This window comes from Arvicanthis niloticus, chromosome 5, assembly GCF_011762505.2.
Source record: "Arvicanthis niloticus isolate mArvNil1 chromosome 5, mArvNil1.pat.X, whole genome shotgun sequence".
NCBI lineage: Eukaryota > Metazoa > Chordata > Mammalia > Rodentia > Muridae > Arvicanthis > Arvicanthis niloticus.
The window spans coordinates 27,777,309-27,802,639 of NC_047662.1; the positions used below are offsets into that span (position 1 = coordinate 27,777,309).

Consider the following 25,331-nt stretch of genomic DNA (forward strand, 5'->3'; position numbering starts at 1 on the left):
GATGCCAAATGCTGCACAGACTTTTCTAAAGGGTTATTTTATTTTTGAGAGGGAGGGTTTTTGAGACAGGGTTTCTCTGGATAGCCCATGCTATCCTGGACTTTGCTCTGTAGACCAGGGTGGCCTTGAACTCAGAGATCCACCTACCCCTACCTCCCAAGGGCTGGGTTTAAAGGCATGAGCCGCTACCACCTGGCTGTTATCTTATTTTTAATTATGTGTATTTGTGTATTTGTATGTGGGTGTGTACACTTGAATATAGGTGCTCATGTGTCTATGTGTGTGTGTGTGTGCAGGTTGATTCCTGTATGTGTGTGTGTATGTGTGTGCAGGTTGATTCTTCTGTGTGCACCCCCACACGCACACTTGAGTGTAAGTGTCCATGTGTCTGTCTTTGTATGCAGATGCGTGCACTTGAGTACAGGTACCCATGAGTTCCAGAGGCATCAGAGCCCCAGGAGCTGGAACCACAGGTAGTTAGTGGTGAGTAGCCAGGTGCTGGGAACTGAACTTGAGTTCTCTGGAAAAACAATAAGTTCTCTTAGCCATGGAACCATCTCATAGGCTTACTGCAGACCTCAGGTAAGAGGGTCTATGAAGGTCTCCAAGTAGGAAGGTCACCATCACCTTAGCGAAACCCAAGATGTATGTAGAAGCTAAACCTCATTAGATTCAGAAGGGGACAGAAAAAGGAAGAGAGAAAGCAAAGACAGCCTGCCCAATCAAGAAATGACAAAGCAAGGAAGACTAAGTCAGAACTACATGGAGAGCTGCCACAATGTAGAACCTGCCACAATAATACCTGTGAAATGAGTGAGTAACTTAAAAACAGAGTGAACTAAGGAATTCCCACCTGCTTCATTGTTCTGTTGTCCTCATTGTGTCTGTCTGTCTGCCAACTGAATTCATACTAGGCCTAAAGCAAGTTCTTCTCCATGAAGTCTGCTCTGATTTTCTGATCTTCAGTAGCCTACTCTACTATTTTTTTAAAAAAGAGGATTGGTGGAGACAAGCATGTGAGAGGCCCTGGGCTTGATCCCACTGCTGACAGGGGAAGGAGAGGTCAGATAATGAGGGATGCTGAGAAGAAGACAGAGGCATTAGTATATAAATGTTCAGAACACCATTACTTAGACAAAAAGTAGAAACCTCTGATGTCCACCAGCTAATGAACAGACAAGTCAAGTCAAAGCTGGAAGTATGGGGCTGGAGAGATGGCTCAGTGGTTAAGAGCACTGACTGCTCTTCCAGAGGTCCTGAGTTCAATTCCCAGCAACCACATGGTGGCTCATAACCATTTGTAACAAGATCAGGTGCCCTCTTCTGGTGTGTCTGAAGACACTACAGTGTACTCATATACATAAAATAAATAAATATTTTTTTAAAAGCTGGAGGTATACCTGAGCAATTAAGAGCACTTACTGCTCTTGCAAAAGACCAAGGTTCAGTTCCTAGCACCCACATGGTGTCTCACAATCATTTGTAACTCCAGTTTCAAGAGATCCAAGAGTCTCTCCTGACTTTGGTGCGTACCAGGCAGGCATGTGGTGCACATATACGATTGCAGACAAAACACTCACACATATAAAACAAAATAAATAAATGGGAGGGGGGATGGAGGGATGGCTCAGCAGTTAAGAGCACTAGCTACTCTTCCAGAGGTCCTAGGTTCAATTCCCAGCACCCACACAGTGGCTCACAACCATCTATAATTCCAGTTCCAAGGGTTCTGACCCCTCTTCTAAACTCTGAGGGCACTGGACACATGTGCATATACATAGTACAGGTAAAATATCTATACACATAAAATTAAAGTTACAGAGTTCAAGGCTATCCTTAGCTAAATTGCAAGTTGGAGTCCAGCCTGAGCTACATTGAATCCTATCCTAAAAGATAAATAAATAAATGGATAAGCACTGTAAGAAAAGAATGATCATCCATTTATAAAAACAAACATACCAGAATATTAGACCACTTAACAAAAACCCTTGAAAGAAAAAAACAAAACAAAAACAAAAAACATGCAGTGGTATATTTTAAGTCCTGAAAGTAAACAATTCCCAACCAAAATTTCTATATACAGCAAAGTTACTCTTAAAGTTAAAGTTGATGAAGAAACAAGGATCTTTTGAGAAAAACACAAACTGAAGTCATTCATGATGGCCAAGCCAGCACTGAAGAAGACACTAAAAAGAGCTATAAACACGGAGGATAAAGGGAGTGCCAAACAAAGAGGCACACTTAGGAATGTCACAGAGGGCTGGAGAAATGGGTTTGCGGTTAAGAGCACTGGCTGCTCTTCCAGAGGACCCAGGTTCAATTCCTAGCACCCAAATGGCAGCTCACAACTGCCTGTAACTCTAGCTCCATGGGAACTGACAAAACACCAATGCACATCGAATGAAGATAAATAGTTTTTTAAATCTTAAAAAAAAAAAAAAATTCACTGGGCGGTGGTGGTGCACGCCTTTAATCCCAGCACTTGGGAGGCAGAGGCAGGTGGATTTCTGAGTTCGAGGCCAGCCTGGTCTACAGAGTGAGTTCCAGGACAGCCAGAGCTGCACAGAGAAACCCTGTCTCGAAAAACCAAAAAAAAAAAAAAAAAAAAAAAAAAAAAAAGAATTTCACAAGAAAAACAGCTGAACAAAAAAGAAGCAGGAATATATCATGTCCAGCACCATAAACTAGCAAGCACCTCATACAAATGGTAAGAAAGACAAACACAAGCAACAACCTGAACATTAACTTCATAGGATACAGAATCACCTGAGAGACAAGCCTCTGGGCACATCAGTGAGATTAGGTCTGAGGTGGGAAGACCCACACTAAATGTGAGCAGTATCACTCAATGAAGGTCCCAGACTGAATGAGCACATTACTCTCAGCTTCCAGGGCTGTCTCCAATGGCCCGAATTCCTTCCCTGCCACTATGATGGATAATAGGTCCTTGAACTGTGAGCCAAAGTAAACTGTCCTCTAGATTGCTTCTAGACAAGAAAAGTAACTAAGACATCTGTGTAACCAAGAGAACAACTGACAAACCTATAGCAATTAGCAAATGTCTCTCAGTGACCCTAAGTATGAATGGTCTTAACTTTTCAATTAAAAGACAGACGCATGCTAGCCTACTAAAAACTATGATTTCAGCTGGGCGTGGTGGTGCACACCTTTAATCCCAGCACTCAGGAGGCAGAGGCAGGCGAGTCTCTTTGTACTTGAGGCCAACCTGGTGTACACAGTGAGTTCCAAGACAGCTAGGGCTATACAGAGAAACCCTGTTTCAAAACAAACAAAACCAAGATACAACTATCAGTGTTCCTTAGAAACACATCTCACTGGCAACGATATCTACAGACTGAGCATCAAAGGATGGAAGTCGAGTACCAGGCAAATAAAAGTCAAAAACCAAGCTGGCACTCTTGTTTTATAACTGATAACATAGACATCAAACCAAAACTAAAAAAAAAAATAAATTGGCTTTTTGTTTTTTGATAGAGTTTCTCTATGTAGCCCTGGCTGTTATGGAACTCCTCACTAGCTGGCCTCAAACTCACAGAGATCCACCCAAGTCTGCTGAGCACTGAGACTAAAGGTATGCACCACTATGGCCAAATAGAAAATACTTTTAAAGGCTACTACATATTAATAAAAAAATAAAAATGACATAAAAATCATAAATTACACACAACAAATGTTGAGGCTTCTAATTTAAAAAACAAACCACTAATGGAAATGAAAGGACAGATCTTGACATAGTAACAGTAGGTGACTTCATATCTCACCCATAAAAAATAGGACATCAAGGACCAGCAAGATGGCTCAGTGGATAAAGGAACCTGCCATCAAGCCTCAGCTTGATTCCTGGGATGCATGTGATTGGTAAAGAAAGTCCTCTAACTTCTATATCAACACTGGCATACGTGTGCACACACAAGCACACACAGAAAAATACATGTAACCAACAAACAAAAATAGGTTATCCAGGCTAAAAATCAATAATGAAACTTCAAGGGATGGAGATATAGCTTAGTTGGCAGAGTGCTTGTCTAGCACTAGGCCCTCGGTTAGATCCCCAGCAATGCATAAACCGGGCAGGATGATACACTTTTACAAATCTAGCACTTAAGAGATAGGGGCAGGGGGATCTGAAATTCAGGGCCATCCCCAGTCTCACAGTGAGTTAGACATCAGACTTGGCTACATAATAACCTGTCAACAAAACAAATTGTCATTTTTCTTATTCGAAACCTGTTTAACTTGTGACTTCCACCATGAAAAATAAATAGGAGTTCAGGTATTTTTTTTTTATATAAACAGCTTTAATGTAAAATATAAAACAAAATAAACTTCAGAGTTAATCTACACAATAAATCAAGCGGAACATTTTCAGAATGTTCTATCCAAGAGCAAAACAAAAGTTCTTCTCAGTCAACCAGTGGAACATTCTTTAAAATAGGTCATAAAGTAGTTCTTATGAAATGCAAAAGAAATGAAAAAACTTCCATCTTAACACAACATAGTGAAATAAAACTTGAAGTAATTAACAAGAAAACCACAAGTATTACATAAGCTTTTAAAGACTGAACACAGACTCTTGGGTCACTGAAGATGTGAGAGAGGAAAGTTCTAAGAGAAAAGCCAACAGCCATGAGTGCTTATGTTAAAAGACCACAGACATCTCAAATAAATTATTTATATTCTTAGAAAAACAAGAACCATCCTAATCCAAAAGTAATGGGCAGGAATAAATAATGAAGGTCAGGGCAGAACGCAGAGAACCAGCCGATGCCTATCAAGAGACAAGCGGAGGAAGATAATGGGGCACACACACACAATCAAGCTTTGTTCAGCCACGAAGAACGAAATTAGGTGATTCCAGGAAAGTGGATGGAACCGAAGAGCATCGTGTCATCAGAGTCAGAAAGGCAAGTGCCTCTGTTTTCTCACGAGGAATCTAGGTTTTACACATGCTATATGTAGTGTACAAAAAGGCTATAATGAAATTCATTCTGTATACTAAAATAACTAATAAAAAAAATTAAAACTTTGGACTAGTGAGATGGCTTGGTAGGGTAGGTCTTAGCATATAAGCCTGAAAAGTGCATTTGGCTCCCAAAAGCCATGTAAAAGATGGTTAGCAGTGAAGCAACTCCACACAGTTGTCCTCTGACCTCCATACGTATCCCAATGGTATGCATGTGTTCCTATGTACACATCATATACACACACTAAAAACAATTTTTAAATTGCTTAAAATTTTAAATTGTTTAAATTTTTAAATTACTTCATATTTGCTTTTTATTAATGTCTTTGAAATTTTTGTTTTGAGCTTCTCTAATACATGCATATAATATTATACATGCATATAATATATTCATATCATATTATTTGATATAATGTTTCAATAAGTAAATACAGGCTACCGCTTCAACTTTTTTTCTAGATTATGAAACATAATAAAATGAAAACCAGGTGTGGTGGCTCATGCTCACGATCCCAGTGCTGGGAAGGATAAGACACCAACTGCGGCAAGTCCAAGGCCAGTCTAGGTTATCCCGTCAGTCCCAGGATAGCCTGGGCTACAAAAGCTAGCCCCTGTTTCAAAGAAACCCCAAACCAGAGCCGGATATAGCTCAGTAACAGAGCACTTACCTGGCATGTACAAGCACTGCAAAAAGAACAGGAAATGAAGAGTGGAAGAGTATGGATGTGACCCAGGCCTACTGGCACAGGCTTGCAATCCTGGGATACTTTAGCTGAAGCTGGTGCAGGAGAGATGGCGCAGCAGTTAAGAGACCTGACTGCTCTTCCAGAGGTCCTGAGTTCAATTCCCAGCAACCACACGGTGGCTCACAACCATCTAGTCATCTTTGTAGACCTCTCCCCTCATTATATTGCTTTCACAGTTTAAAGATAATCCCCTATGGCTAATGTAGTATTCAGCCTACAAATACTTTTATAGTACATTTATGTGCCAAATTTAATACTTGCTTAGAATACCTCACATAAGCAATAAGGGCCAAATTCCTGCTCTTAAGAAGTTGACTAACTCCTGAGGAATTTCCAAGTTCTTAGGGGAATCTCACATTCGTTTCCAAATGATAATCACCAGGTCCAAAATGCTATTTTCAAACCACATAGCAGTAAAATTATACAGAAAGCACCAACTCAATAGCCCACAAGGAAGGAAGGGTAGCTCTTATCACACAAATCATGGTCGCTCACTTCCGGCAGTGGGCTTCACTACTGAGCCCAGAGCAGAAATGAAAAGAAGCCACCTAAATGAAGTCAGTGTGCACCTGGAGCTCTACCAAAGAGGGGTCAACTGGTAAGTGGTACCCAGGAATGGGCGGTAACTGCAGAGTTCCCAGATTTCTCATTATTTGTTCAGGAAGAATTCATATAATCCATGAGCTAAATGGTAACAGATTAAAAAACAAAACACCTTGTATCAGGGGAGGGGAGGGGACGTAATGCTCAGGTAAAAGCTGAGTATACACAAGTAACGGGCACCAACTCAGGAGACCCAGACAGCTTCACCTGGGTCATTTTATTGTTGCATTGCCTGATAGATTTTCATCTCCTTATTTAAAAAAAGAGAGAGAAGCTGTTGTTCAAAAACAGTGGAAAACATAGAAGAATAAAAAGAGATCTTAACAAATAAACATTTGATTATACATTTTATTTTAGATTATTTTCTATTATGTGATTTTTTTCATTTTATACCATTGGTGCCATAGTAAACATGTAGTTATTTATCTTGCTTTTACCATTTTGTGTAGGATGTCTCCCCATATACTCATTCTTCTAAAGTAGGAAACATTGGATAATATCTGTACTAGTTACTTTTCTGTTGCTTTAATAAAAAACACCATGAGCAAAAGCAACTTGGGGAGAGAAGAATTGATCTCAGCTTACAAGTTACAGTCTATCAGCAAGAGAAGCCTAGGCAGGAACTCAGCAGAAACCAAGGAGGAGAGCTGCTGCCTGGCTTGCTACCTCCAGTTTGCTCAGCTACCTTTCCTGTACACAGCGCAGGCCCTCCTGCCTAGGGATGATACCACCCATAGTGGGCAGGCCCCTCCTATATCAGTTAGCAACTAAAACAATCCCTCTCTCAGTATCCATAGGCCAATCTGACAAACAATTCTTCAGTTGAGGGTCCCACTTCCTAGGTGATTCTGGTTTTATGTCAAATTGACAGCTGAAAGTAATTATGACACTATCTATCTCATAAATACGAAAAAACCGCTGGGTCATTGGGCAGGAGATAGCAATGTTTCAAAGTACAAAATAAACAAGTGTCAATTACTGTTCTTATTCCCAACAACTATCTAAAGATATACTTAAGATAAATTTCTTTTGTTTCTTTTTTGCATTTATTTATTTTGTTTGTGCACATATGTATGTGTGTGGGTGCACATATACCATAGTGTATGTATATACACATATTCCAGTGTGTGTGTATATATACATGTACCACAGTATGTGTGTGTATGCACATATGCTACAGTATGTATGTGTGTGTGTGCTCATGTGTCACAGTGTATGTGTATAGTTATGTAAGTGCTGTGGTGCATTTCTGTGTGTGTATATGCCCATGTGCCACAGTGTGTGTGTGCGCACGTGTGCATGTGTGACGGCTAAAGTCAGCTTGTAAGTCAGTTCTCTACATCCACCATGTAGTTTTGGGGACTGTCAGACTTGTCAGCAAGCATTTATCTCCCTGGCCCAATCTGGCCTGGAACTCACAGGAGTCTTTCTGTTAAGAGATTACATTAAAGAGCCAGGTGTAGTGGCACACAGCTTTAGTTCCAGCATTAGGAGGTAGAGGCAGGTGGATCTCTGTGAGTTCAGAGCCAGCCTAGTCTACATATTAAGTTCTAGGACAGCCAGGGATATCTTGAAAGACCCTGTCTCAAAACACACAAAAAAACAAACAAACCAGAAAACAACAAAAGGATTACATTATAGGCATGAATTACCATGCCTAGCTCTTGAGCTATATATGCATATACATACACATATACCAAAAATATATATACATACACATATGTATATATGTACATTTACATACACATATACCAAAAGCTGGCCACCTGACATAGGTCCTGGGAACCAAACCCAGGACCTCTGGAAAAGCAATAAATGTTCTTAACCACTGAGCCACCTCTCCAGTTCCTCTCAACTCCCACACCAAAACCAACTCTTTATTTTTTATAATTGCATGTGTATGTTTTGTTTGCATGTATATATGTGTACCATTTGTATGACTGGTTACCTGCAGAGGTCAAAATAGGGGGTCAGATCCTCACAAGTGAAATTACAGATGGTTGTGAGCCACCATATGGCCTCTAGCAAACAATCCTGTGTCCTCTGGAAAAGCAGCCTGTGCTCCTAACCACTGAGCCATCTCTCCAGCTCTAAAACTCTTAAAAGAGGAAGTGAGTCAAGGGATATGGACTTGTTAGATCTCCGGATATTTATGCCTCTCTGTTTGCTGCTCAAGTCTTCTAGCACTATTTGAGGGCAGCCACATCTCCCTTGGCAGCACTATGTTTTTCTTTGCTTTGTTTGCAGGGTGGAGTTGAACCCAGTGCCTTTCAAATACTGGTCAAGTGTTCTAGCACCAGCCTATATCCCAAGTACCTAGGTATTTTCACTTTAATCCTCATCAGGACTGATTAAACATAATTTCTTATCTAAATCTGAAACTCCCCACAATTCTATTCATAACCAAGTATAAGGGAAAAATACAAAAAGACTCAGAATTACTTTTTGAGACTTTGCATTCCTCCCCTTGAACTCTGAATCTTTCAAATAATCTTTCAAGGTCCTGGGGAAAAACAACAACAAAAAAAACTTTGGTCTTCCAAGAATCATTGATGGTCAGAAGGAACTGTGGTGGAACGGAAGAAAACAGACACTACAGCAAACAGGCTGGGTCAGGGTCCTGCTCTGCCCTGGCCTCACTATTTGACTCTAGCCAAGTAACTTTGCTTCTCTAGGTCTCTATTCCTTATTAATACAATGAGTGTAACCTATGTATTTCAGAATTATCATAAAAATTAAGTGAGAAGATATGCAATGTTCCTACAAGTCTGCTATGTTGTTGGAACACTTTCAAAGAAGTGATTTTCCTACTGTGATAGAACTAAATTAATTACTTAATTCAAATTATCTCACATAAAACGATGCCCAGAATTAGCCAACAAAGCATCATTTTATATAAAAACTAAAGATTTGGGTCCGCTTTCTATGTACTGCAACCTCCACCACTATAATCATGCAATCACCATCTACTGCAAGACAGCAAAACCCGTCATCAGTGCTATGAAAATTGCTTAGTATAGTAATTACTTGATTTTCAAGATCATGACAACAACAGAAATCTTCATAGCTGTCAGAGCACAAGCTGAGTAGTCAGCCATGACAGTGGTCTCTGCAGCAGAATGTTTTGGGTCTTTGTCCAGAATAAGGGCACACTCAGAAGATCTCAAAATGCTGCCTTCTTACACTCTATATTATGTCAACAAAGGAATGAAAAAAGTAAAGACACAGAGAGAGCGTATGTTTAAATTTGGCTTTTGGCATCAAGCAGGTGAAATAGTCTTGAGTAGGGCAGTTTACATTGTCAAGTCCATCAACATGGTTCTCTTCTACTAAAAACAACAACAAAGCATACAGAGCCAACAAGACAGCTCAGCTGAGCAAGCCTGACCACCTGAGTCTAATCCTCAGAATCCACACAAAGATGGAAGAAGAGAATTGGTTTCACAAAGCTGTCTTCTGATCTCTACATACATAGACCATCATTGCAGGCACGTGCAGCCCTTTCAAATTAAAGTAAATAAATGAATTTGTTAAAGTAGTAAGCATCTACCAGGCATGGCAGCTCATATCTTCAATCTTAACATTCAGGAGACAGAGGCTGGCAGATCACTGTGAGTTTGTAGCCAGTCTATGTATCCAGTTCTATGCCAGTCAGAGCTAACACAGTGACATCCTGTCTCAAAAACAAAACCAAGTGTTCATTTCTCTAGGTAAGAGAGCCATGCATCACTTACTAAGCAGGTATGGTCACACAGCATCACATGCTTTTACTATATTATCTCTCATGTCAAGCTATGAGGCAGATCTAAGGTTAATAGAGTGAGGCAAGGGGATCATGAGGTCAGGGCCAGTCTGGGCTACACAGCAAGTTCCCACTTAAAAAGATAGAAAGACTTTAGGTAATGTGCCCTGGGCCTTAACACTTAATGTGCATCAGTCATGTGACAATGTCCAGCTCCAGGACCTCAATCTATCCAACTCTGAATATTTGTTTATTTGTTTTGTTTTGATTTGTCAATCTACCTTTATAAAACTGAATACCAAGTCTCCTTTATGAGAAAAAAAAAATCCAATTCTTATCTTGATTCCAAACCAAACCAAACCAAGCAGGGTATGGTGGCACTCAAGAGGCAGAGGCAGCCAGATCTCTGAGTTCCAGGCCAGCCTTGGCTACACACACACACACACACACACACACACACACCCTAAAAACCTGTCTCAGGAAAAACAAACAAACAGACAGACAGACAAAAGCATACCCAACAAGTAAACACCCACCAAAATGATGGCCATTTATGTCAGCAGATGGCTTTTCTGCCTTCCGGCAGGTCTTTAAAACAAACCCATAGAGTCAGGATGCTGATTGTTTGGAGGGGATGCAGTGTGGAAGAGGTTAAATCTTAAATCTCAAAAATGATACCTGTTGACAACCACAGAACGCTGAAGTAGAAGAAACTGTAAAGCAGGTACAGGCTTCTCAGTGGCTTCACTGATGTCTGCCAACAATATACTGGCAAAACCCAGGAAGCAGGACTTGGCTTGACTCCCAGTCTCTTCTCCATGGCCTTCCAGAGAGGCGGAACCAGTACACTAGAAAGACAGAAAGAGAAGAAATTATATGCCAAGCAATTAATAATTGATTCCTGGAAATGTGGAATGCTAGAAAAATGTGACAGATCAGGAGAAAGAGAAATTTCAAGTGTGTCTTTCAATGTTCATCCCTGCCAGTAAATTTTCAGCCTGAGCTTCAGCTTAGCCTATAATTATCAGTGTAACAACAGAGCAGGGATATATAAAATGAATCTGCTGTTAACTGATTTTATATCCCATTGTTGTCTAATCTAACGTCTGTGTGAGCATGGGGAAGAGCACCAACCTGAGGAAGCAGCTCTGATTTTCTACTTCAGCTTCTACTAACTGCTCTGTGATTTTGACCAAAGTACTTCGTTATCTGTAGAGAGGTTGGACTTCCTCTAACTAATCCTGATTATACTGCCCAGCCTTGCTATGGTTTTTCAAGGTGCAGCAAGCACTGCCCAGTGTGCTACCATCCGTACCATCACTATCTTACAAATCTACCCAGTTCACACTTTGACATCACCTGCCTGATCCAAGTCATTTGCAATTCCTGTCTTAAGTTCTCATATACGTCTCCCCATATGTTTAACTTAGGCACCGTGCTGGCTACTCTAATCTGGTGGCAATAGGATGGAGGGGAGAGGAAAGCGAATGACGCTAATTTTCCAGAAGTTTCTTCCCTCTCCTACAATTCTTGACAACATGAGTTGACAGGGTTCTGAAGAAACAATTCAAAACTCTGGAGGCTAGGCATGGCATCTCATACCTGAAGTTCTAGCTACGAGGAAGGCTAAGGTAGAATTATTTAAATCCAGGACTTCAAGGTCAGCCCAGAGAATATAATGAGACATTGTCTCAAAAAAAATAAAGATCTGGTGCCAGTAGTGGTGGTGCATAACTCTAATCCCAGAATTTGAGAGGCAGAGGCAGGTGGATCTCTGTGAAGTCCGGGCTCCCTTGATCTAGAGAGCAAGTTCTAGGACAGCCAAGGTTACAGAAAAACCCTGCCTCAAAAATAAATAAATAAATAAATAAATAAATAAATAAATAAAGCAAACAAACAAATTAAAAATCTTCTGTCCTAAATCTGAAGCTGTCATCCACAACAGATAAACAACACAGGTTGACAACCCTAACCCTCACTTCCAGCCAGCATACAAGAAGACCAGCTTTGTCTGCAATGGATTTCAATGCCAATGCCAAGAAATAAAGAGACACAAACAGACCATTCCAAATCGAGGCAATGCCTTTCCCTGAGCCATAGGCACCAGAAGGACTCTTATCTCTCTCATTCTCTTCTACCCATTCCTATCCTAGTCTTCCTATAATTGTACACTAGGGAATAGGGGGCAGAAAAGAGGTGTGTTGAAAAGATCGTGAGATGTAGCCAAAGAAGCTATACTCAGAAACTTCACTAGCCTCCCTGGATGGCGCAGAGAGTGTGTGTGTGTTCGTGAGTGTGTGTGCGGATCTTACCCAACGTTTCTGCCTACCACAAAAGGATTTAAAACTAAAGGTGACTCAACACCTGTCATCAATATCCTGGCAGGTGGGTGGGAAGAGCAAAAAAGAAATGAAAAGGCTTTGAAAACAGAAGTAATAAATACCATTGGACTAGCACACTGGTTACAAGTGCCTGGGAGACGCAGAGCTAATTGCATTTGCACTCCCAGCCATTTATTCGGCTCAAACCTACAATTGCCTATGGGCACAAATCACTGCTAGGGTCCAGTTAAAGGCTCGCTGACCAGAGGCAGGAACAACAAAACACTGCTAAGATCCAAAATGTTTGTTATCAAATCAAAGGGTAGCAACCCAGGGAGAGAACACACACCCCCACAATACTTGACAAATGAAAATCTCGAAAAGCTCCCAGTAGTTCTGGCATTTAGGGCGTTACAAGTACACCCGAAATAAAAGCACTCTGTTGCAGCAGCTGTTCAGACAGAGCAGGGGGTAATGTTTACTTAATACTTCAGGTTGATGGGGAATGTATCATAGTTCAGTCTGTCAGCTACATACGTGGAACTCCATTTATGTACCCAGCGATAAGATATGTTTGAATAACGACAGAGCCCGTCTATTCAGCGGGTGTGAGTAATCAAGAATAAAGCTTAAGGAAGAAGGAAAAAAAAAAGTCCTAGATGTTTGAGAAAGTTACAGAACAGACTGCCATGAATAGCTTTGCTTATATTTGCAGACACTGTTTTCCAAATAGCTGGAAAAATGAACAGATTGTTCTAGGAGGTCGTCTTTCCAATTTGTTCCTAGTTTCCAGTCTGTTAATCACAAGATAGCACAAGGAGAGTCAGCTAATGCGCTTTAACAGCTTCTATTGTCGGTTGGGCACAACTGAGGTGAGACCAGGCAAAGCATTCCTGGAACCCCACCTGAGGTCTTCTACTTTGACTTCCCTTCACTTCGCTTTTGTGCTCACTGCAGCCACTGCAGGACCCTCTAAGGGGCATAATTGTCAAAATTCTCAAGGAGGAAGGTTTTCGCCAACGAGCCCCGCCCCGCCCCCTTTATTCTGTATCAACTTTTTTTTTTTCTTTTAATCTCGATGGGAAGATCATCAAACACCAGAGACAGCAACTCGGACGAGGCTGCAGAGGTCGCGGGTATCAGAAGGACCGCAGTGCCTGGAGCCTGGTCTGCCAGTCTGTCAGGGAATAGAGGGAGCTGCCTGACCAGGCCTGAGCCCCAAAGCGGGAGTTCAGCTTGGGACTCTGGCACCTGCAAGGCTAGAAACAGCTGGTTTGTCCTGTCCCAGCCAGGAGCGCCATCTCCGGGACCCGACGCCCGGTCAGCGTACCCCGAGGCATCGCCCGTCCCGCCTCTGCCCCTCCCCTGAGCTCATGGTCCTCGACCTGGCAGCCAGCCGCCCCGGCCACCTACCGGGGCTCAGGGCCACATAGAGGGGTGCCGGCTCTCGGCGGCCTCCGCCTCCTCCCGATCCATGGGCTCGGGGGGCCCCCAACCTTCTCTCCCCTCACGCAGAGGAGGAGGAAGAGAAAGAAGGAAGTGCTGGCTCCCCACCGGGACAGCTCCCTCTTGCCTCAGCCTCCCTGGACAGCGACCGCGGCCGGAAACGCCGCCTTCTCCCACCTCCCGGGGCTCAACCCGGAAACACACTCTTCATGCTGAGCCAGTCCTCCAGCCCCCACCCTCCGGAAGCGCAATTCCAGCCGCGAGCCCAGGGTGGGAGGAGGGGCAGCGCTGAGGGGAGAGCTACGCACAAGCGAGGACGTCCGGGCCCTCAGCCTTTTGCCGCGAGCCCTCGCGGGGCGGCCTGCACCTTTCTGCCTTAGCACGAGCACCCAGGCCCCAGACTCGGGCAATGCCCACAAACAAGATGGCCGCATCGGAGGCAACCCCCTACTGCTTAGCGCCCTGCTGTGCCATTGGTCAGAGTGCGGAGTGAGGCCAGCGCCGATTGGTCGAGAGCGATGCGGGGGTGGGGGTGGAGCTGTAGCAGCCTGGAGCCAAGAGTGGGCAACGCGGCGTGAGCAGCAGCCCCAGGCTCCCGGAGCATCGCGCCCGGAGAAAGACTTCGCCGCTCGGGGCCGCAGCCTGGTGAGCTCAGCCCCCTTCAAGCCCTCCCCTGCATCTCAGCCGGAGCCTCTCCAAACAGACGCTGATCGATGCCGAGACTCCCCTGGGACCCTATCGCGACTCCATCGTGCCATATCTCGACATCACCGTACCCTGTCGAGACTCCATTTTGTCACAACCCCTTTCAATATTTATCTATCTATCTATTTTTTAAATTTGCCTTATCATATTTGGGGGCTGTCCCCTTCATGTCGTGATTTCGCTGTGATCTCTCCGTGACATCACCGCGCCATCGTGAAGTGTGATCTCATCGCTGCCCTGTCGTTCGACTTCATCAATGTCGTGTTGTGACCTGGCTGCGGCGGGACAGGTGGTGACCGCCAGGATCCCTTCTCCCCTTCTCATCTCTCCATCACTGCAGGCCCGCTTCGATTATCCGGCTTTTGGATTCTGTTATCCTGAGAGCCACCCGACCCCTCTTTCCTTCTCCAGCCAGTGCCGGCACCCACAGGCTGTTAGCGGGACGGGCAGGGAGAGTACAGGTAGCACAAGGGGTTAATGCTGCTGCTGCTGCTGCTGCTGCTGCTGCTGCTGCCCCTGCTCTTGCAGCCTCTGCAGCTTCTGCAGCCTCTGCCTGAGGGAGGGAAAGAAGCGAAGGCAAGGAGGCTGCGGGGGCGATTAAGAGCCCTGGCTGGAGGGGTGGGTCCACAGGGGATCCTTTAAAGCCTTCTTTAGAGAGCTTGCCTTCTCACTCCTGCTGAAGCCAGTCTACTTTCTCTGAAGAAGGGAGGGGAAAGGAACCCTAGAATGTCTTTTTCATCCTTGTCGGCGTGAGTCCGGATAATCGAACTTCACCCGTGTATGTCTTCATTCCTCCCTGTCTGTCCTCACCACTCACTCCTCGTGTACCTCCTGGAGAGAGATAAAACCCGGTATCTGGTGCCAGGGCCTGCTGAGCAGTCGGGCCAGCTCCTTCCCACTTCTAGACTGGTGAGGAAAGCTGTCCAGCTGAGCAGCATGCCTGGTCCTCATAGCCCACTTTTCTGGAGGTGACCTTGGACCAGGGTCCCTTCTTCATCCTAAACAATTTGCAGGTCCAGCCTCTTAAAGGGGCTCCCCCAAGGGAGGTCAGTCATGAGGAAGCCACCCTTCCAAATCCACCCTCCCCTCCCTCTGTGCTAATCCCTCCCTACATCCTCCACTTCCACCCCCGCCCCCGCCCCTCCTCTGCAGAGGGATGCTCAGTCCCTCTTGTGTTCACAGTTGGGCAAGGCGGGCATCATGGCCTCGGATTGTGAGCCAGCTCTGAACCAGGCAGAGAGCCGAAACCCCACCCTGGAGCGCTACCTGGGAGCCCTCCGTGAGGCCAAGAATGACAGCGAGCAGTTTGCAGCCCTGCTGCTAGTAAGGACCTGGAAGGTGGGAGGGCTGGACAGGAGGGCTCCCCTATAGAATGGGGTCAGCAAGTCCCCAGGGATATCTAAGTGGTATTGGCAACCTGGAGGCACCAAAAAAGGCCCAAGACCTCTACCTTTGTACTCTGCTCCCTTGGGAATGGGGGAAGGGGAAAAGAGAGGTGAATAAGGCTGTGGCATAGGACCACGGAGGAGGCTGCCTGGATTTGCTTTTTGGGGCGTCCCAGAGCAGATGGGAGCTGACTCATAGGGTAACAGCAGCAGGTTGTAACTAGTGCAGAGTACTTGTGGGCTGGGGTAGCTTTTCTTCGACCTGAGAGAGTAACAGGATTGGGAGTAACTAGCAAGAGGTTCTAAGAGATGACCGACCGGAGTGGTAATAGGTGTGTTAAAAGTAAAGGGTCTCAGTCCGCTAGAGGAACCCTAGCTGGGGACGGTGGAGCAGGAGCTGCAGTGCTTGGGGTGGGGGGGGGGGATGAGTTGGTGTGTGGGGGGTGAAGGGAGGAGGGAGTGCAGCAGTTGCTTGTTTGCCATGGCAACAGGGAGAAGGCTCTGGAGTCAAGGGCTCACACTGCAGCAGAGGAGGTGTTTAGGTGAAATGTAAGGGGAAATGTTTTGACATGCGGAGCAGCGAGACACAGGAGCCATTTCCCATGAGAAGGTGGCAGAAATGGATCAGAGACTTCTCTGGAGACGAGTACTTAGGGAAGGACCCTGAATCCTTGGAGGATTTTAAACACTGAGTTCTGAAGCCCCTTGCCTCTCAGGTCATGGGCGTATGGATTAATGGCCAGGTGATCATTTGCCCAGATGAGTAGTTAGGGGCCACCAGACAGCCTCCTTTCCACAAGACAGTCATAGATGACAGCGATCCCAGAGGTCACACCTGTCTGTCCCCAAGGAGAAAGGAGGAGCTGGATAAAATGACCCCAGAATGGATCCTATTGCATAACCCACTCCTGCCAGCCCGCAGTGCCAGTAAACAGGGTAGGGACAGTCTTTGCTGCACTTCCTTTTATTCTGCTGATAGTGTATTACCTCCCCCCATCATAGGTAACCAAGGCAGTCAAGGCAGGTGACATTGACGCCAAAACCCGACGTAGGATCTTTGATGCCGTTGGGTTCACCTTTCCCAACCGACTCCTGACCACTAAGGAGGCACCTGATGGCTGCCCTGACCATGTTCTCCGGGCCCTGGGCGTGGCCCTGCTGGCCTGTTTCTGCAGCGACCCTGAACTAGCCAGCCATCCCCAGGTCCTGAACAAGATTCCCATCCTTAGCACGTTCCTTACAGCCCGGGGGGACCCTGACGATGCTGCCCGCCGCTCCATGGTTGATGACACCTACCAGTGCCTGACAGCTGTTGCAGGCACACCCCGAGGGCCCCGACACCTCATTGCTGGTGGCACAGTGTCTGCCCTGTGCCAGGCATACCTGGGGCACGGCTATGGCTTTGACCAGGCCCTGGCACTCCTGGTGGGGCTGCTGGCTGCTGCAGAGACACAGTGCTGGAAGGAGGCGGAGCCCGACCTGCTGGCTGTGTTACGAGGCCTCAGTGAGGATTTCCAAAGAGCCGAAGATGCCAGCAAGTTTGAGCTCTGCCAGCTGCTGCCCCTTTTCCTGCCCCCAACAACTGTGCCCCCTGAATGCCACCGGGATCTGCAGGCTGGGCTGGCACGGATCCTAGGAAGCAAGTTGAGCTCCTGGCAGCGCAACCCTGCACTGAAGCTGGCAGCCCGCCTGGCACATGCCTGCGGCTCCGACTGGATCCCAGTGGGCAGCTCCGGGAGCAAGTTTCTGGCCCTCCTGGTGAACCTGGCGTGCGTGGAGGTGCGGCTGGCTCTCGAGGAGACAGGCACAGAGGTGAAAGAAGACGTGGTCACCGCCTGCTATGCCCTTATGGAGTTGGGGATCCAGGAGTGTACCCGCTGTGAGCAGTCTCTGCTTAAGGAGCCACAGAAGGTTCAGCTTGTGAGCATCATGAAAGAGGCCATCGGAGCTGTCATCCACTACCTGCTGCAGGTAAGGACCCACTGGCCTGCAGAGGAAGTCAGAACATAATGGGAGGTGGCATAGCTGCAGTACATGCTGGCTGGTTCTGTAGCAAGCACTCTAGGAGTAGTGTGTGGCCGAGCCTCCTTCCCTCTCCCTCCCTGCCGTGGGCCTCCACACAAGCGCCATACCACACACCATATGTGCACTCTGATCACAGCACACACACACAACACAGTAACCTCCCACTCACATACACTCTCCAGTACACACACTCTACACATCACACACCACGTCGAAGCCAACCGTTCTGCTCACTCTAAAGCATCGTCTCACATACCAACCAACTTGTCTACATATTTACATGCTTTCCATGTAAACTTGTAGGATGCAGGAGAAAAATAGGGGGCAGGGAGTGGCCTGGTTCCTGCCTCTGGAGTTTTGGCTAAATCTGTTTTCCCCTATCATTCATCCCCTTTACTCTCTGTATTTGCAAGACTGCTTCTTCTGTTCTGTTAGGATTCAGGCATGATTGGTCTCTTTAATGGCCTGCTTCAGACACTGGACTTATGTCTAATAAATCATGCTAAGCTCTGATTTTATTTTCTGATTTAACCCAAACGTAGGTGACCTCTCACTACTTAGTGGCAAGTCTTTTCTCTTCCCTGCCTCAATTCAGAGCCTCTCTAAAGAAATGTTAAGTTTCCCTTGGTTCCCCAGCTACCTTAGAGGTACAGAGTTAGAGATAGGTGACTTGAGTCTTTAAACATTAGACATGCTGTCTGAGACCCACTTGATTGAGTTGTCCACACTGAAGTCCTGCTAGATGACCAGCCCCTGTGGGGTGGGTCCCTCCCATGTACTAGGTTTTGAGTAGAGGTAGGCTTGTTGCCCCTGCCCCCTTTAAGTTATGTTTATTTATTTCTTAGATGTGGAGGGACGATGTGTGCATGCCATGCACACATGTGGAGCGTGGAAGCTAGTCAGTTCTCTTCCCTTCACCCTGTGATTCCCAGGAATCAAAATGAGGTTGTAAAGTCCCCACTGAGCCATCTCACTGGCCCTCGGTGCCCACTTGTAATGGGCACACAGGCCAGGGTTTCCCTCTGTGTTATTGGCAGGCAGAGAAGGGTACCTGGTTCAGCTCTGTTTCACTGGGGTCTTGTAACAACAGGTGGGGCCAGAGAAGCAGAAAGAGCCCTTTGTGTTTGCCTCGGTGCGGATTCTGGGTGCCTGGCTGGCGGAGGAGACCTCATCCCTGCGTAAGGAGGTGTGCCAACTGCTGCCCTTCCTTGTCCGATATGCCAAGACACTCTATGAGGAAGCTGAGGAGGCCAGTGACATTTCGCAGCAGGTGGCCAACTTGGCCATCTCTCCCACTACACCAGGACCCTCTTGGCCAGGGGATGCTCTCCGGTGAGTTTATGGTTATGGGTTGTCCAGACAGACCATTCCAAAGAAAAGGGTTTCCAGGATTGGTGGCACATGCCTGTAATCCCAGCAGTTAAAAGGCTGAGGCAGGATATTCTAAGAGTTCAAGACCTGTTTGGGCTACATAGAAAGTACCAGTTCCCCCAAGGCTACATCAACAGAGCAAGACCCTGTCCCCAAAAAGAGAAAAAGACGATAGATAGATAGATAGATAGATAGATAGATAGATAGATAGACAGACAGACATAGAGATACATAGATAGATACATAGATAAAAGTGTCAGATAGGGATGCCCTCTTTCCCGTAACCTGGGCTCCCTGATGTCATGAGTGTCCCCTTAGGATCATTTTTTATTTGCTTCTTCCCACAGAACTCCTGAACTGTCACATGCCACTTGCCATCTCCAGATTTTTTTTTTTTTTTTTTTAAACGGTCTCATCATGTAGCCCTGGCTGGCCTGGAAGTTCCTGTGTAGACCAGACTGGCCTCAACCTTATAGAGATCTGCTGCCTCTGCCTCCCAAGTGATGGAATTAACATATGCACCCCACGCCTGGGTGATCCCCAGATATTTATTAGAAACAGAACTTAGGTTTACTGAATATCTGCTACAAAGCAAGGTATTTTGCTGTATACTTTTCTAAAACAATTTCATTTGGTCCACATAGCAAGTCTCATGATGTATAAAAATTTCATCCACACTTTTAAATTAACCTGGCTGAACTTGCTGGCTTACACCTTTAATATTAGCACTTGGGAGGCTGAGGCAGGATCGCTGTGAGTCTGAAGTCACTCTGGGCTACAGAGGAAGACTCTGCCTCAAAAATTACTTAAAAAATAAAATGACGGAAATGACCTCAGAGGTTGAGAAAGAAGTACATAGGCCACAGTCAGACCGTGGGCCCGAGCCCTGTGACCTGGGGCCTGTGTGCCTGACGTCTGAGCTCTTTCAGCAGTACTGTGAAAGTGGGAGTGAGTCCACATTCCCTGATTTCTACGGTTTTTTTTTTTTTTTTTTTTTTTTTTTTTTTTTTTTTAGTCAGGATGCTCTGCCCTTATCTCTCCCACCTCACATTCATCTGTCCCCACATGCCAGGCTCCTCCTTCCCGGTTGGTGCCACCTGACTGTTGAAGATGGTCCCCGGGAGATTCTGATCAAAGAGGGAGCGCCCTCACTTCTGTGCAAGTACTTCCTGCAGCAATGGGAGCTCACATCCCCTGGCCATGATACCTCAGTGCTGCCCGACAGTGTGGAGATCGGCCTGCAGACCTGTTGCCACATCTTCCTCAACCTGGTGGTCACCGCTCCAGGGCTGATCAAGTGAGGGACTTGGGAGAGGCTGGGAGGAGATCTCTGGAAGCAGAGGGAGCTGCCCTGGCACCCATTGTCAACCTCCAACCTAGTGTCCGTGTCTTGTAGGTTTCTCTGAGTGTTAGCGTAAGCGGGTTTCAGAACAAACAAAGCCAGTGCCACTTGAGGATTTGTTGTAGCAGACCCCCAGGTGTCCCAGGGCATGTCTGTCTGCTCCAGCTACTTGGCATCTGACCAAGCCAGATGGCAGGGTTGAAAGTCAGAAGTTAACACTTCACCCTGCTTCACAAAATCCTGCCAAGCCCTGGCCTGGTAAAGCTAGAAACCTCAGATGCCAGGTTTTCCAAAGGGCTTAGTAGAGTCTACTAACCCTCTGCCTGCCCCATCCTCTGCTCCTTCCTCCCCAGGCGGGATGCCTGCTTCACATCTCTTATGAACACCCTGATGACGTCACTGCCCTCACTAGTGCAGCAACAAGGGAGACTGCTTCTGGCTGCCAATGTGGCCACCTTGGGGCTCCTAATGGCCCGGCTCCTTAGCACCTCTCCAGGTAAGCCTTGGGGACAGAGTACCTGAGTGGACTTGCAGTGTTCAGAGTGTAAGCCTTCACTTTCAGAAAATGGTTTAGCAGAATTTTCCCATCGAGAGGCAATTTCTCCAGTATTTCTCCATCCTCCACCCCCACCCTTCTTCTCAAAATGATTAACATTCTCTGCCTTTTAAAGACTTTTAAGGCAAGACCTGGTGGGAGTTCAGTCCAGACCTGTTCAGAGACATAAGCATAGGCACCTGGAATCCCTGGCAGCCTGGGAACTCTGAAACCCCTATTTTCAAGGTGGAGCTGCCCCCATCCAGGCCCAGAGGCACAAACCCAGTGTGCTGCATTGAGATTTTTACCACTTAGCACTCCACCCCACTCAGTGACACGAGTCAGCACTATTCTCTATGCACAGCTTCTCCCTGGTCTACCTCCCTCTGGCTGTGTGTAGGGGGCAGGGCGTCCCCTTCAGCCCCTGACAGCCCTCAGTGTCTCCCACTTTGACCGTGGGTGTCTGCTTGGGTCCCTCTGTCCCCGCCTGTTCCCTGTGCCCCATCTGTCAGGTTGGAGGAACTGAGCAGATGCCTGGGAACAGGGTGTAATGTGCCCATACCCTCAGCTGCCTCTGTTTTCTGTGTGGGGATCCCAGCAGGGTACCCTGCCGTGGAAGGGGAACATAGCTCTGAACTACGAACCCCTTTCATTTAGCCCCCAAGGAGAGTCACCATGCTATGGATCCAGAGCTGGCTCACCCGCAAATGCTACCACATTGGTTGGACAGTTTCCTAAAAGTCTGAAGAGGGGTCTCCTGAACCCCTGAATGACAGGTGCACGCCAGAATTGTATTACTGTTCAGGATCCCCTTTGGCGCCCTCTTCTGGCCAGAAATCAAATTAGTTCATTCTCAGCCTGGTGAAGAAGCTCTGGGCCACCAGCTGCTGGGGGCCCCTGCTGTGGAAACCCAGAGGAAGGTCCTTTTTTATATATGATATGAGGTTTACTCCCATGCATTTAGAGGTTTTGATGATGGAGTGTACCTGGATTATTTAATTCTTATGACAAATTGCTAAGATTGGCTTGCTACTGGCTCCATCTTGATAAAGAAACTGAAATTCAGAAAAGTTTAAACACCCAGTGTCACACTAAGTGTAGAAGGTAGGCTTTGAACCTAGGCAGTCTGAATCCAGATGATGCTTCTATTCTCTGAGTGTGTCCACACAGGAGGGATGGGAGGCCCTGGTCCAGTGCTTGGCCTGTCTGATTTATTCTAATACATTCTCCATTCCTTTCAGCTCTCCAAGGAACCCCAGCCTCCCGAGGTTTCTTTGCAGCTGCCATCCTCTTTCTGTCACAGTCCCATGTGGCACGGGCCACCCCTGGCTCTGACCAGGCGGTGTTGGCCCTGTCCCCTGACTATGAGGGCATCTGGGCTGACTTGCAAGAGCTCTGGTTCCTGGGCATGCAGGCCTTCACAGGTTGTGTGCCGCTGTTGCCCTGGCTGGCCCCTGCCGCCCTGCGCTCCCGCTGGCCACAGGAGCTGCTACAACTGCTAGGTAGTGTGAGCCCCAACTCCGTCAAGCCTGAGATGGTGGCTGCCTACCAGGGTGTGCTGGTGGAATTGGCGCGGGCTAACCGGCTATGTCGGGAGGCCATGAGGTTGCAGGCGGGTGAAGAAACAGCCAGCCATTACCGCATGGCTGCCTTGGAGCAGTGCCTGTCTGAACCCTGAGGGGCACCCAGTGGGCATAGTCCCCGGGGCGGGCAGCGAGGGAAGGAGGGAGGAGGCATCTTCCCTGAAGCCCCCAAACTGGACCCCTTCTTCAGACCCCCACAAACATCCCAGCTTTCTGGCTTTTCTGAGGGCTAGGGCATGATGCCCACCTCTCAAGTATAAGAAACTACATCCTGCCCCCAGCCCCCTTGGGGCAGGGATTGGCTTGGAACAGAGGTTGGCCCCGCCAGGCCGGGGAAGGTTGGAGAAGCCCCCAGGAAGAGGGTAACTAAGTGTCATTATACCCAGCGTCTGGCTCCCTGACAGGAGGGAGGTCCCAGGGTAGGAGCGGGCTGGCAGGCGCTGACTGCCTCAGCCCATGTGCCCTGCCGGCCAGGGCGTGGCCTCCCCAAGACTGTGGTGCCCCTTCTGGCTCCCCCAGGTCAGGTCCGCCCTTTAAATTGGCCGTTTGGCTTTTGCCTTTGGTCCTCTTGGACAGAGAGCAGGCTCAGGCCACTGACATCACAGTTCTTCCTTTCAACTCTAGTGACCCAGGTCTGAGTTGCCCCTATGCTTCCAGGGCAATTTGGAGTAGACAGACCAGTGGGGGGTGGGGAACCTCGTTCCACCTATGCTTCCTTGAAGGGACCTGAGAGCCCTTGGTCCCAGGTTTCCTGAGCTTTTGTGTCATGTTACAGCAGAGTGAAGATGGGGGTTGGGGGTTATTTATTTTGCTTGTCCTTATCCCTGCTTGGACACCTGAGCATCAGATCCCTGTACCCCTGGTGCCATCTGGCCTGGCTGGAGCCAGGAACAGGAGGACACACCACCCTAGAATCCGCATGTTTTCCCTGTGATTGCACTCCACTGCCACCGTGGTGCCTGGCTTCAACTCCTCTCCCCCAGTCCCTGCTAAGACTCTTCTCTGCAGGGAGACGCGACTGGCGGCTCCAGCAGGAACTACCTTTCTGAACCCGTGGAGACCCACATACACCTGACCCCTTGCTGCCTCCCCCCCCCCCCCCCCCAGTGCGTTCTGTGATCGCCAAGTTCAAAGCTGTGCACATGTGGACACTCAATAAATGTTTATTGGTGATGAGAAGCCTCCTTTGTGGTCCCCCCTGCACCTCCTCTGCCTTTCAGGCTCCTGACCACTGTCTGCTGGGGTCTATCCTAAATACTAACAGATGTTCTCACTCACCTCCCCCAGGAGCTCGGAAGAAAGCATGCAGTTCTAGTTCTACATGCAGGGAAGTTTTAGACACACACTACCCTAGTACAACAGGTTCATAAACCCAAGTGTTGATGTGGCTGGGCCTGGTGGGGTAACTCTCTTGTCAGCAACTTGTTTCCAGGGTCAATTAAAACAAAACTTGTTATTGGGGTATGTGGTTGGGGGTGGGGCACATGTGCCATAGCATTCATGGAGGTCAGAGGACAACTTTGGAGTTCGTTCTCGCCACTGTCGTGGATTCTGGGGATAAATCTCAAGTCACCATGTTTATGTGACAAGTACCTTTACCCACTGAGCCACCACACAGACCATGTTCCAACTTCTAAAGAGATCAGAAATCCTAAGTTTTGTATGGCATCCATCTCAAACATGGAAAACTTTATTTTCAGTTAAGTCACTATTGGCCTAACAAGACACAGAAGCCAAGGGTGGCTTTCAGGCTACCAGTTGTTGACCTGCATTTCATGCCAAATAAGAGGAAGGGCCAAGTACCCTTTGCCAGTCCAGGCTGGAGCCAAAGCTGTCAGGTTGGAGCCAGAACAGTTCCACCCCGACCCCTACCCTGGTCTGTTCTCTCTACAGGCTCCATCTAGGCCCCCAAGCCTGTAATCATCTACAGAGTACATCCTGTTGCTTACCTGTGGTTGGCTATGCAAAGCAAGGATATTCATTTGAAAACAATTCAATTCTCAGGTAAACCTGAGAAGACAGACGAACCTGTACCAAACAGTTTAATACCCAGGAGACAATGGGACTTAAAGGTATAGCAATGACTTCTATGGAGGCCAAAACAAAATGTGCCTGGGATCTCAAGTTCCCTAGCCCCTTGAACAAGTCCAGAGAACTAAACACTGGCTCTGGGAGCTGAGGGTTAGAAGGCGGCTTGCCAGGTAGACAAGCAGAAGAATGGTAGGTGTGAAGACAGGCGATTCCTAAACCATGGTCCAGTGGGAAGAAGCAGAGGATGAGGTTGGACCAGATCATAGTGTGCAATACCCAGCATTTATTATGATGATGATTATTATGGTATTTTTAAGATAAGGTTTCTGGGTGTAGCCTTGTCTGTCCTGGGACTTGTTCTGTAACTTGTTATTTTGCCTCAAAATAAGAGATCTGCCTGGCTCTGCCTCCTGAGTGCTGGGATTAAAGGTGTACCCAGCATTTTAAATATGTGATCATGCCAAAGGACCAGACTGCAGATTTTGGAGCAGATTAAATGGAATCCAGTTTGC

At 47.0% G+C, this 25,331-nt stretch overlaps 2 protein-coding genes across 7 annotated transcripts in view; one reads left to right on the forward strand and one right to left on the reverse strand.

The window, feature by feature from the left end:
- The window catches only part of Kiaa0319l (KIAA0319 like), a 91,878-nt gene extending 77,599 nt beyond the window's left edge, over positions 1-14,279 (reverse strand). Inside the window, exons 1-2 of one of the 3 annotated variants that reach the window (XM_076934192.1) lie at positions 13,810-13,947; positions 10,754-10,923 (exon numbers count right to left, since the gene is read on the reverse strand). In XM_076934192.1, the coding sequence (XP_076790307.1) occupies positions 10,754-10,895 (142 nt within the window). In that variant the 5' untranslated portion in view covers positions 10,896-10,923; positions 13,810-13,947. Of the gene's footprint in view, positions 1-10,753; positions 10,924-13,809; positions 14,070-14,150 lie in introns of those variants that run through there. The other 2 variants (XM_034503179.2, XM_034503178.2) reach the window with 2 other exon arrangements.
- Positions 14,267-23,961, forward strand: Ncdn (neurochondrin). Of its 4 annotated transcripts, XM_076934193.1 has the most exons (8): positions 14,383-14,487; positions 14,888-15,008; positions 15,730-15,870; positions 16,935-17,903; positions 19,048-19,289; positions 20,401-20,625; positions 21,024-21,166; positions 22,447-23,961. In XM_076934193.1, the coding sequence occupies exons 3-8, from the start codon at positions 15,748-15,750 to the stop codon at positions 22,881-22,883; spliced, it is 2,139 nt and encodes a 712-aa protein (XP_076790308.1). In that variant the 5' UTR covers positions 14,383-14,487; positions 14,888-15,008; positions 15,730-15,747; the 3' UTR covers positions 22,884-23,961. The 4 variants fall into 4 exon arrangements, with proteins under 4 accessions (XP_034359072.1, XP_076790308.1, XP_034359071.1 ...); XM_034503181.2 differs by lacking the exon at positions 14,888-15,008 and having other exon boundaries at positions 14,267-14,487; XM_034503180.2 differs by lacking the exon at positions 14,888-15,008 and having other exon boundaries at positions 14,403-14,836.
- The last annotated feature ends 1,370 nt before the right edge of the window (positions 23,962-25,331 follow it).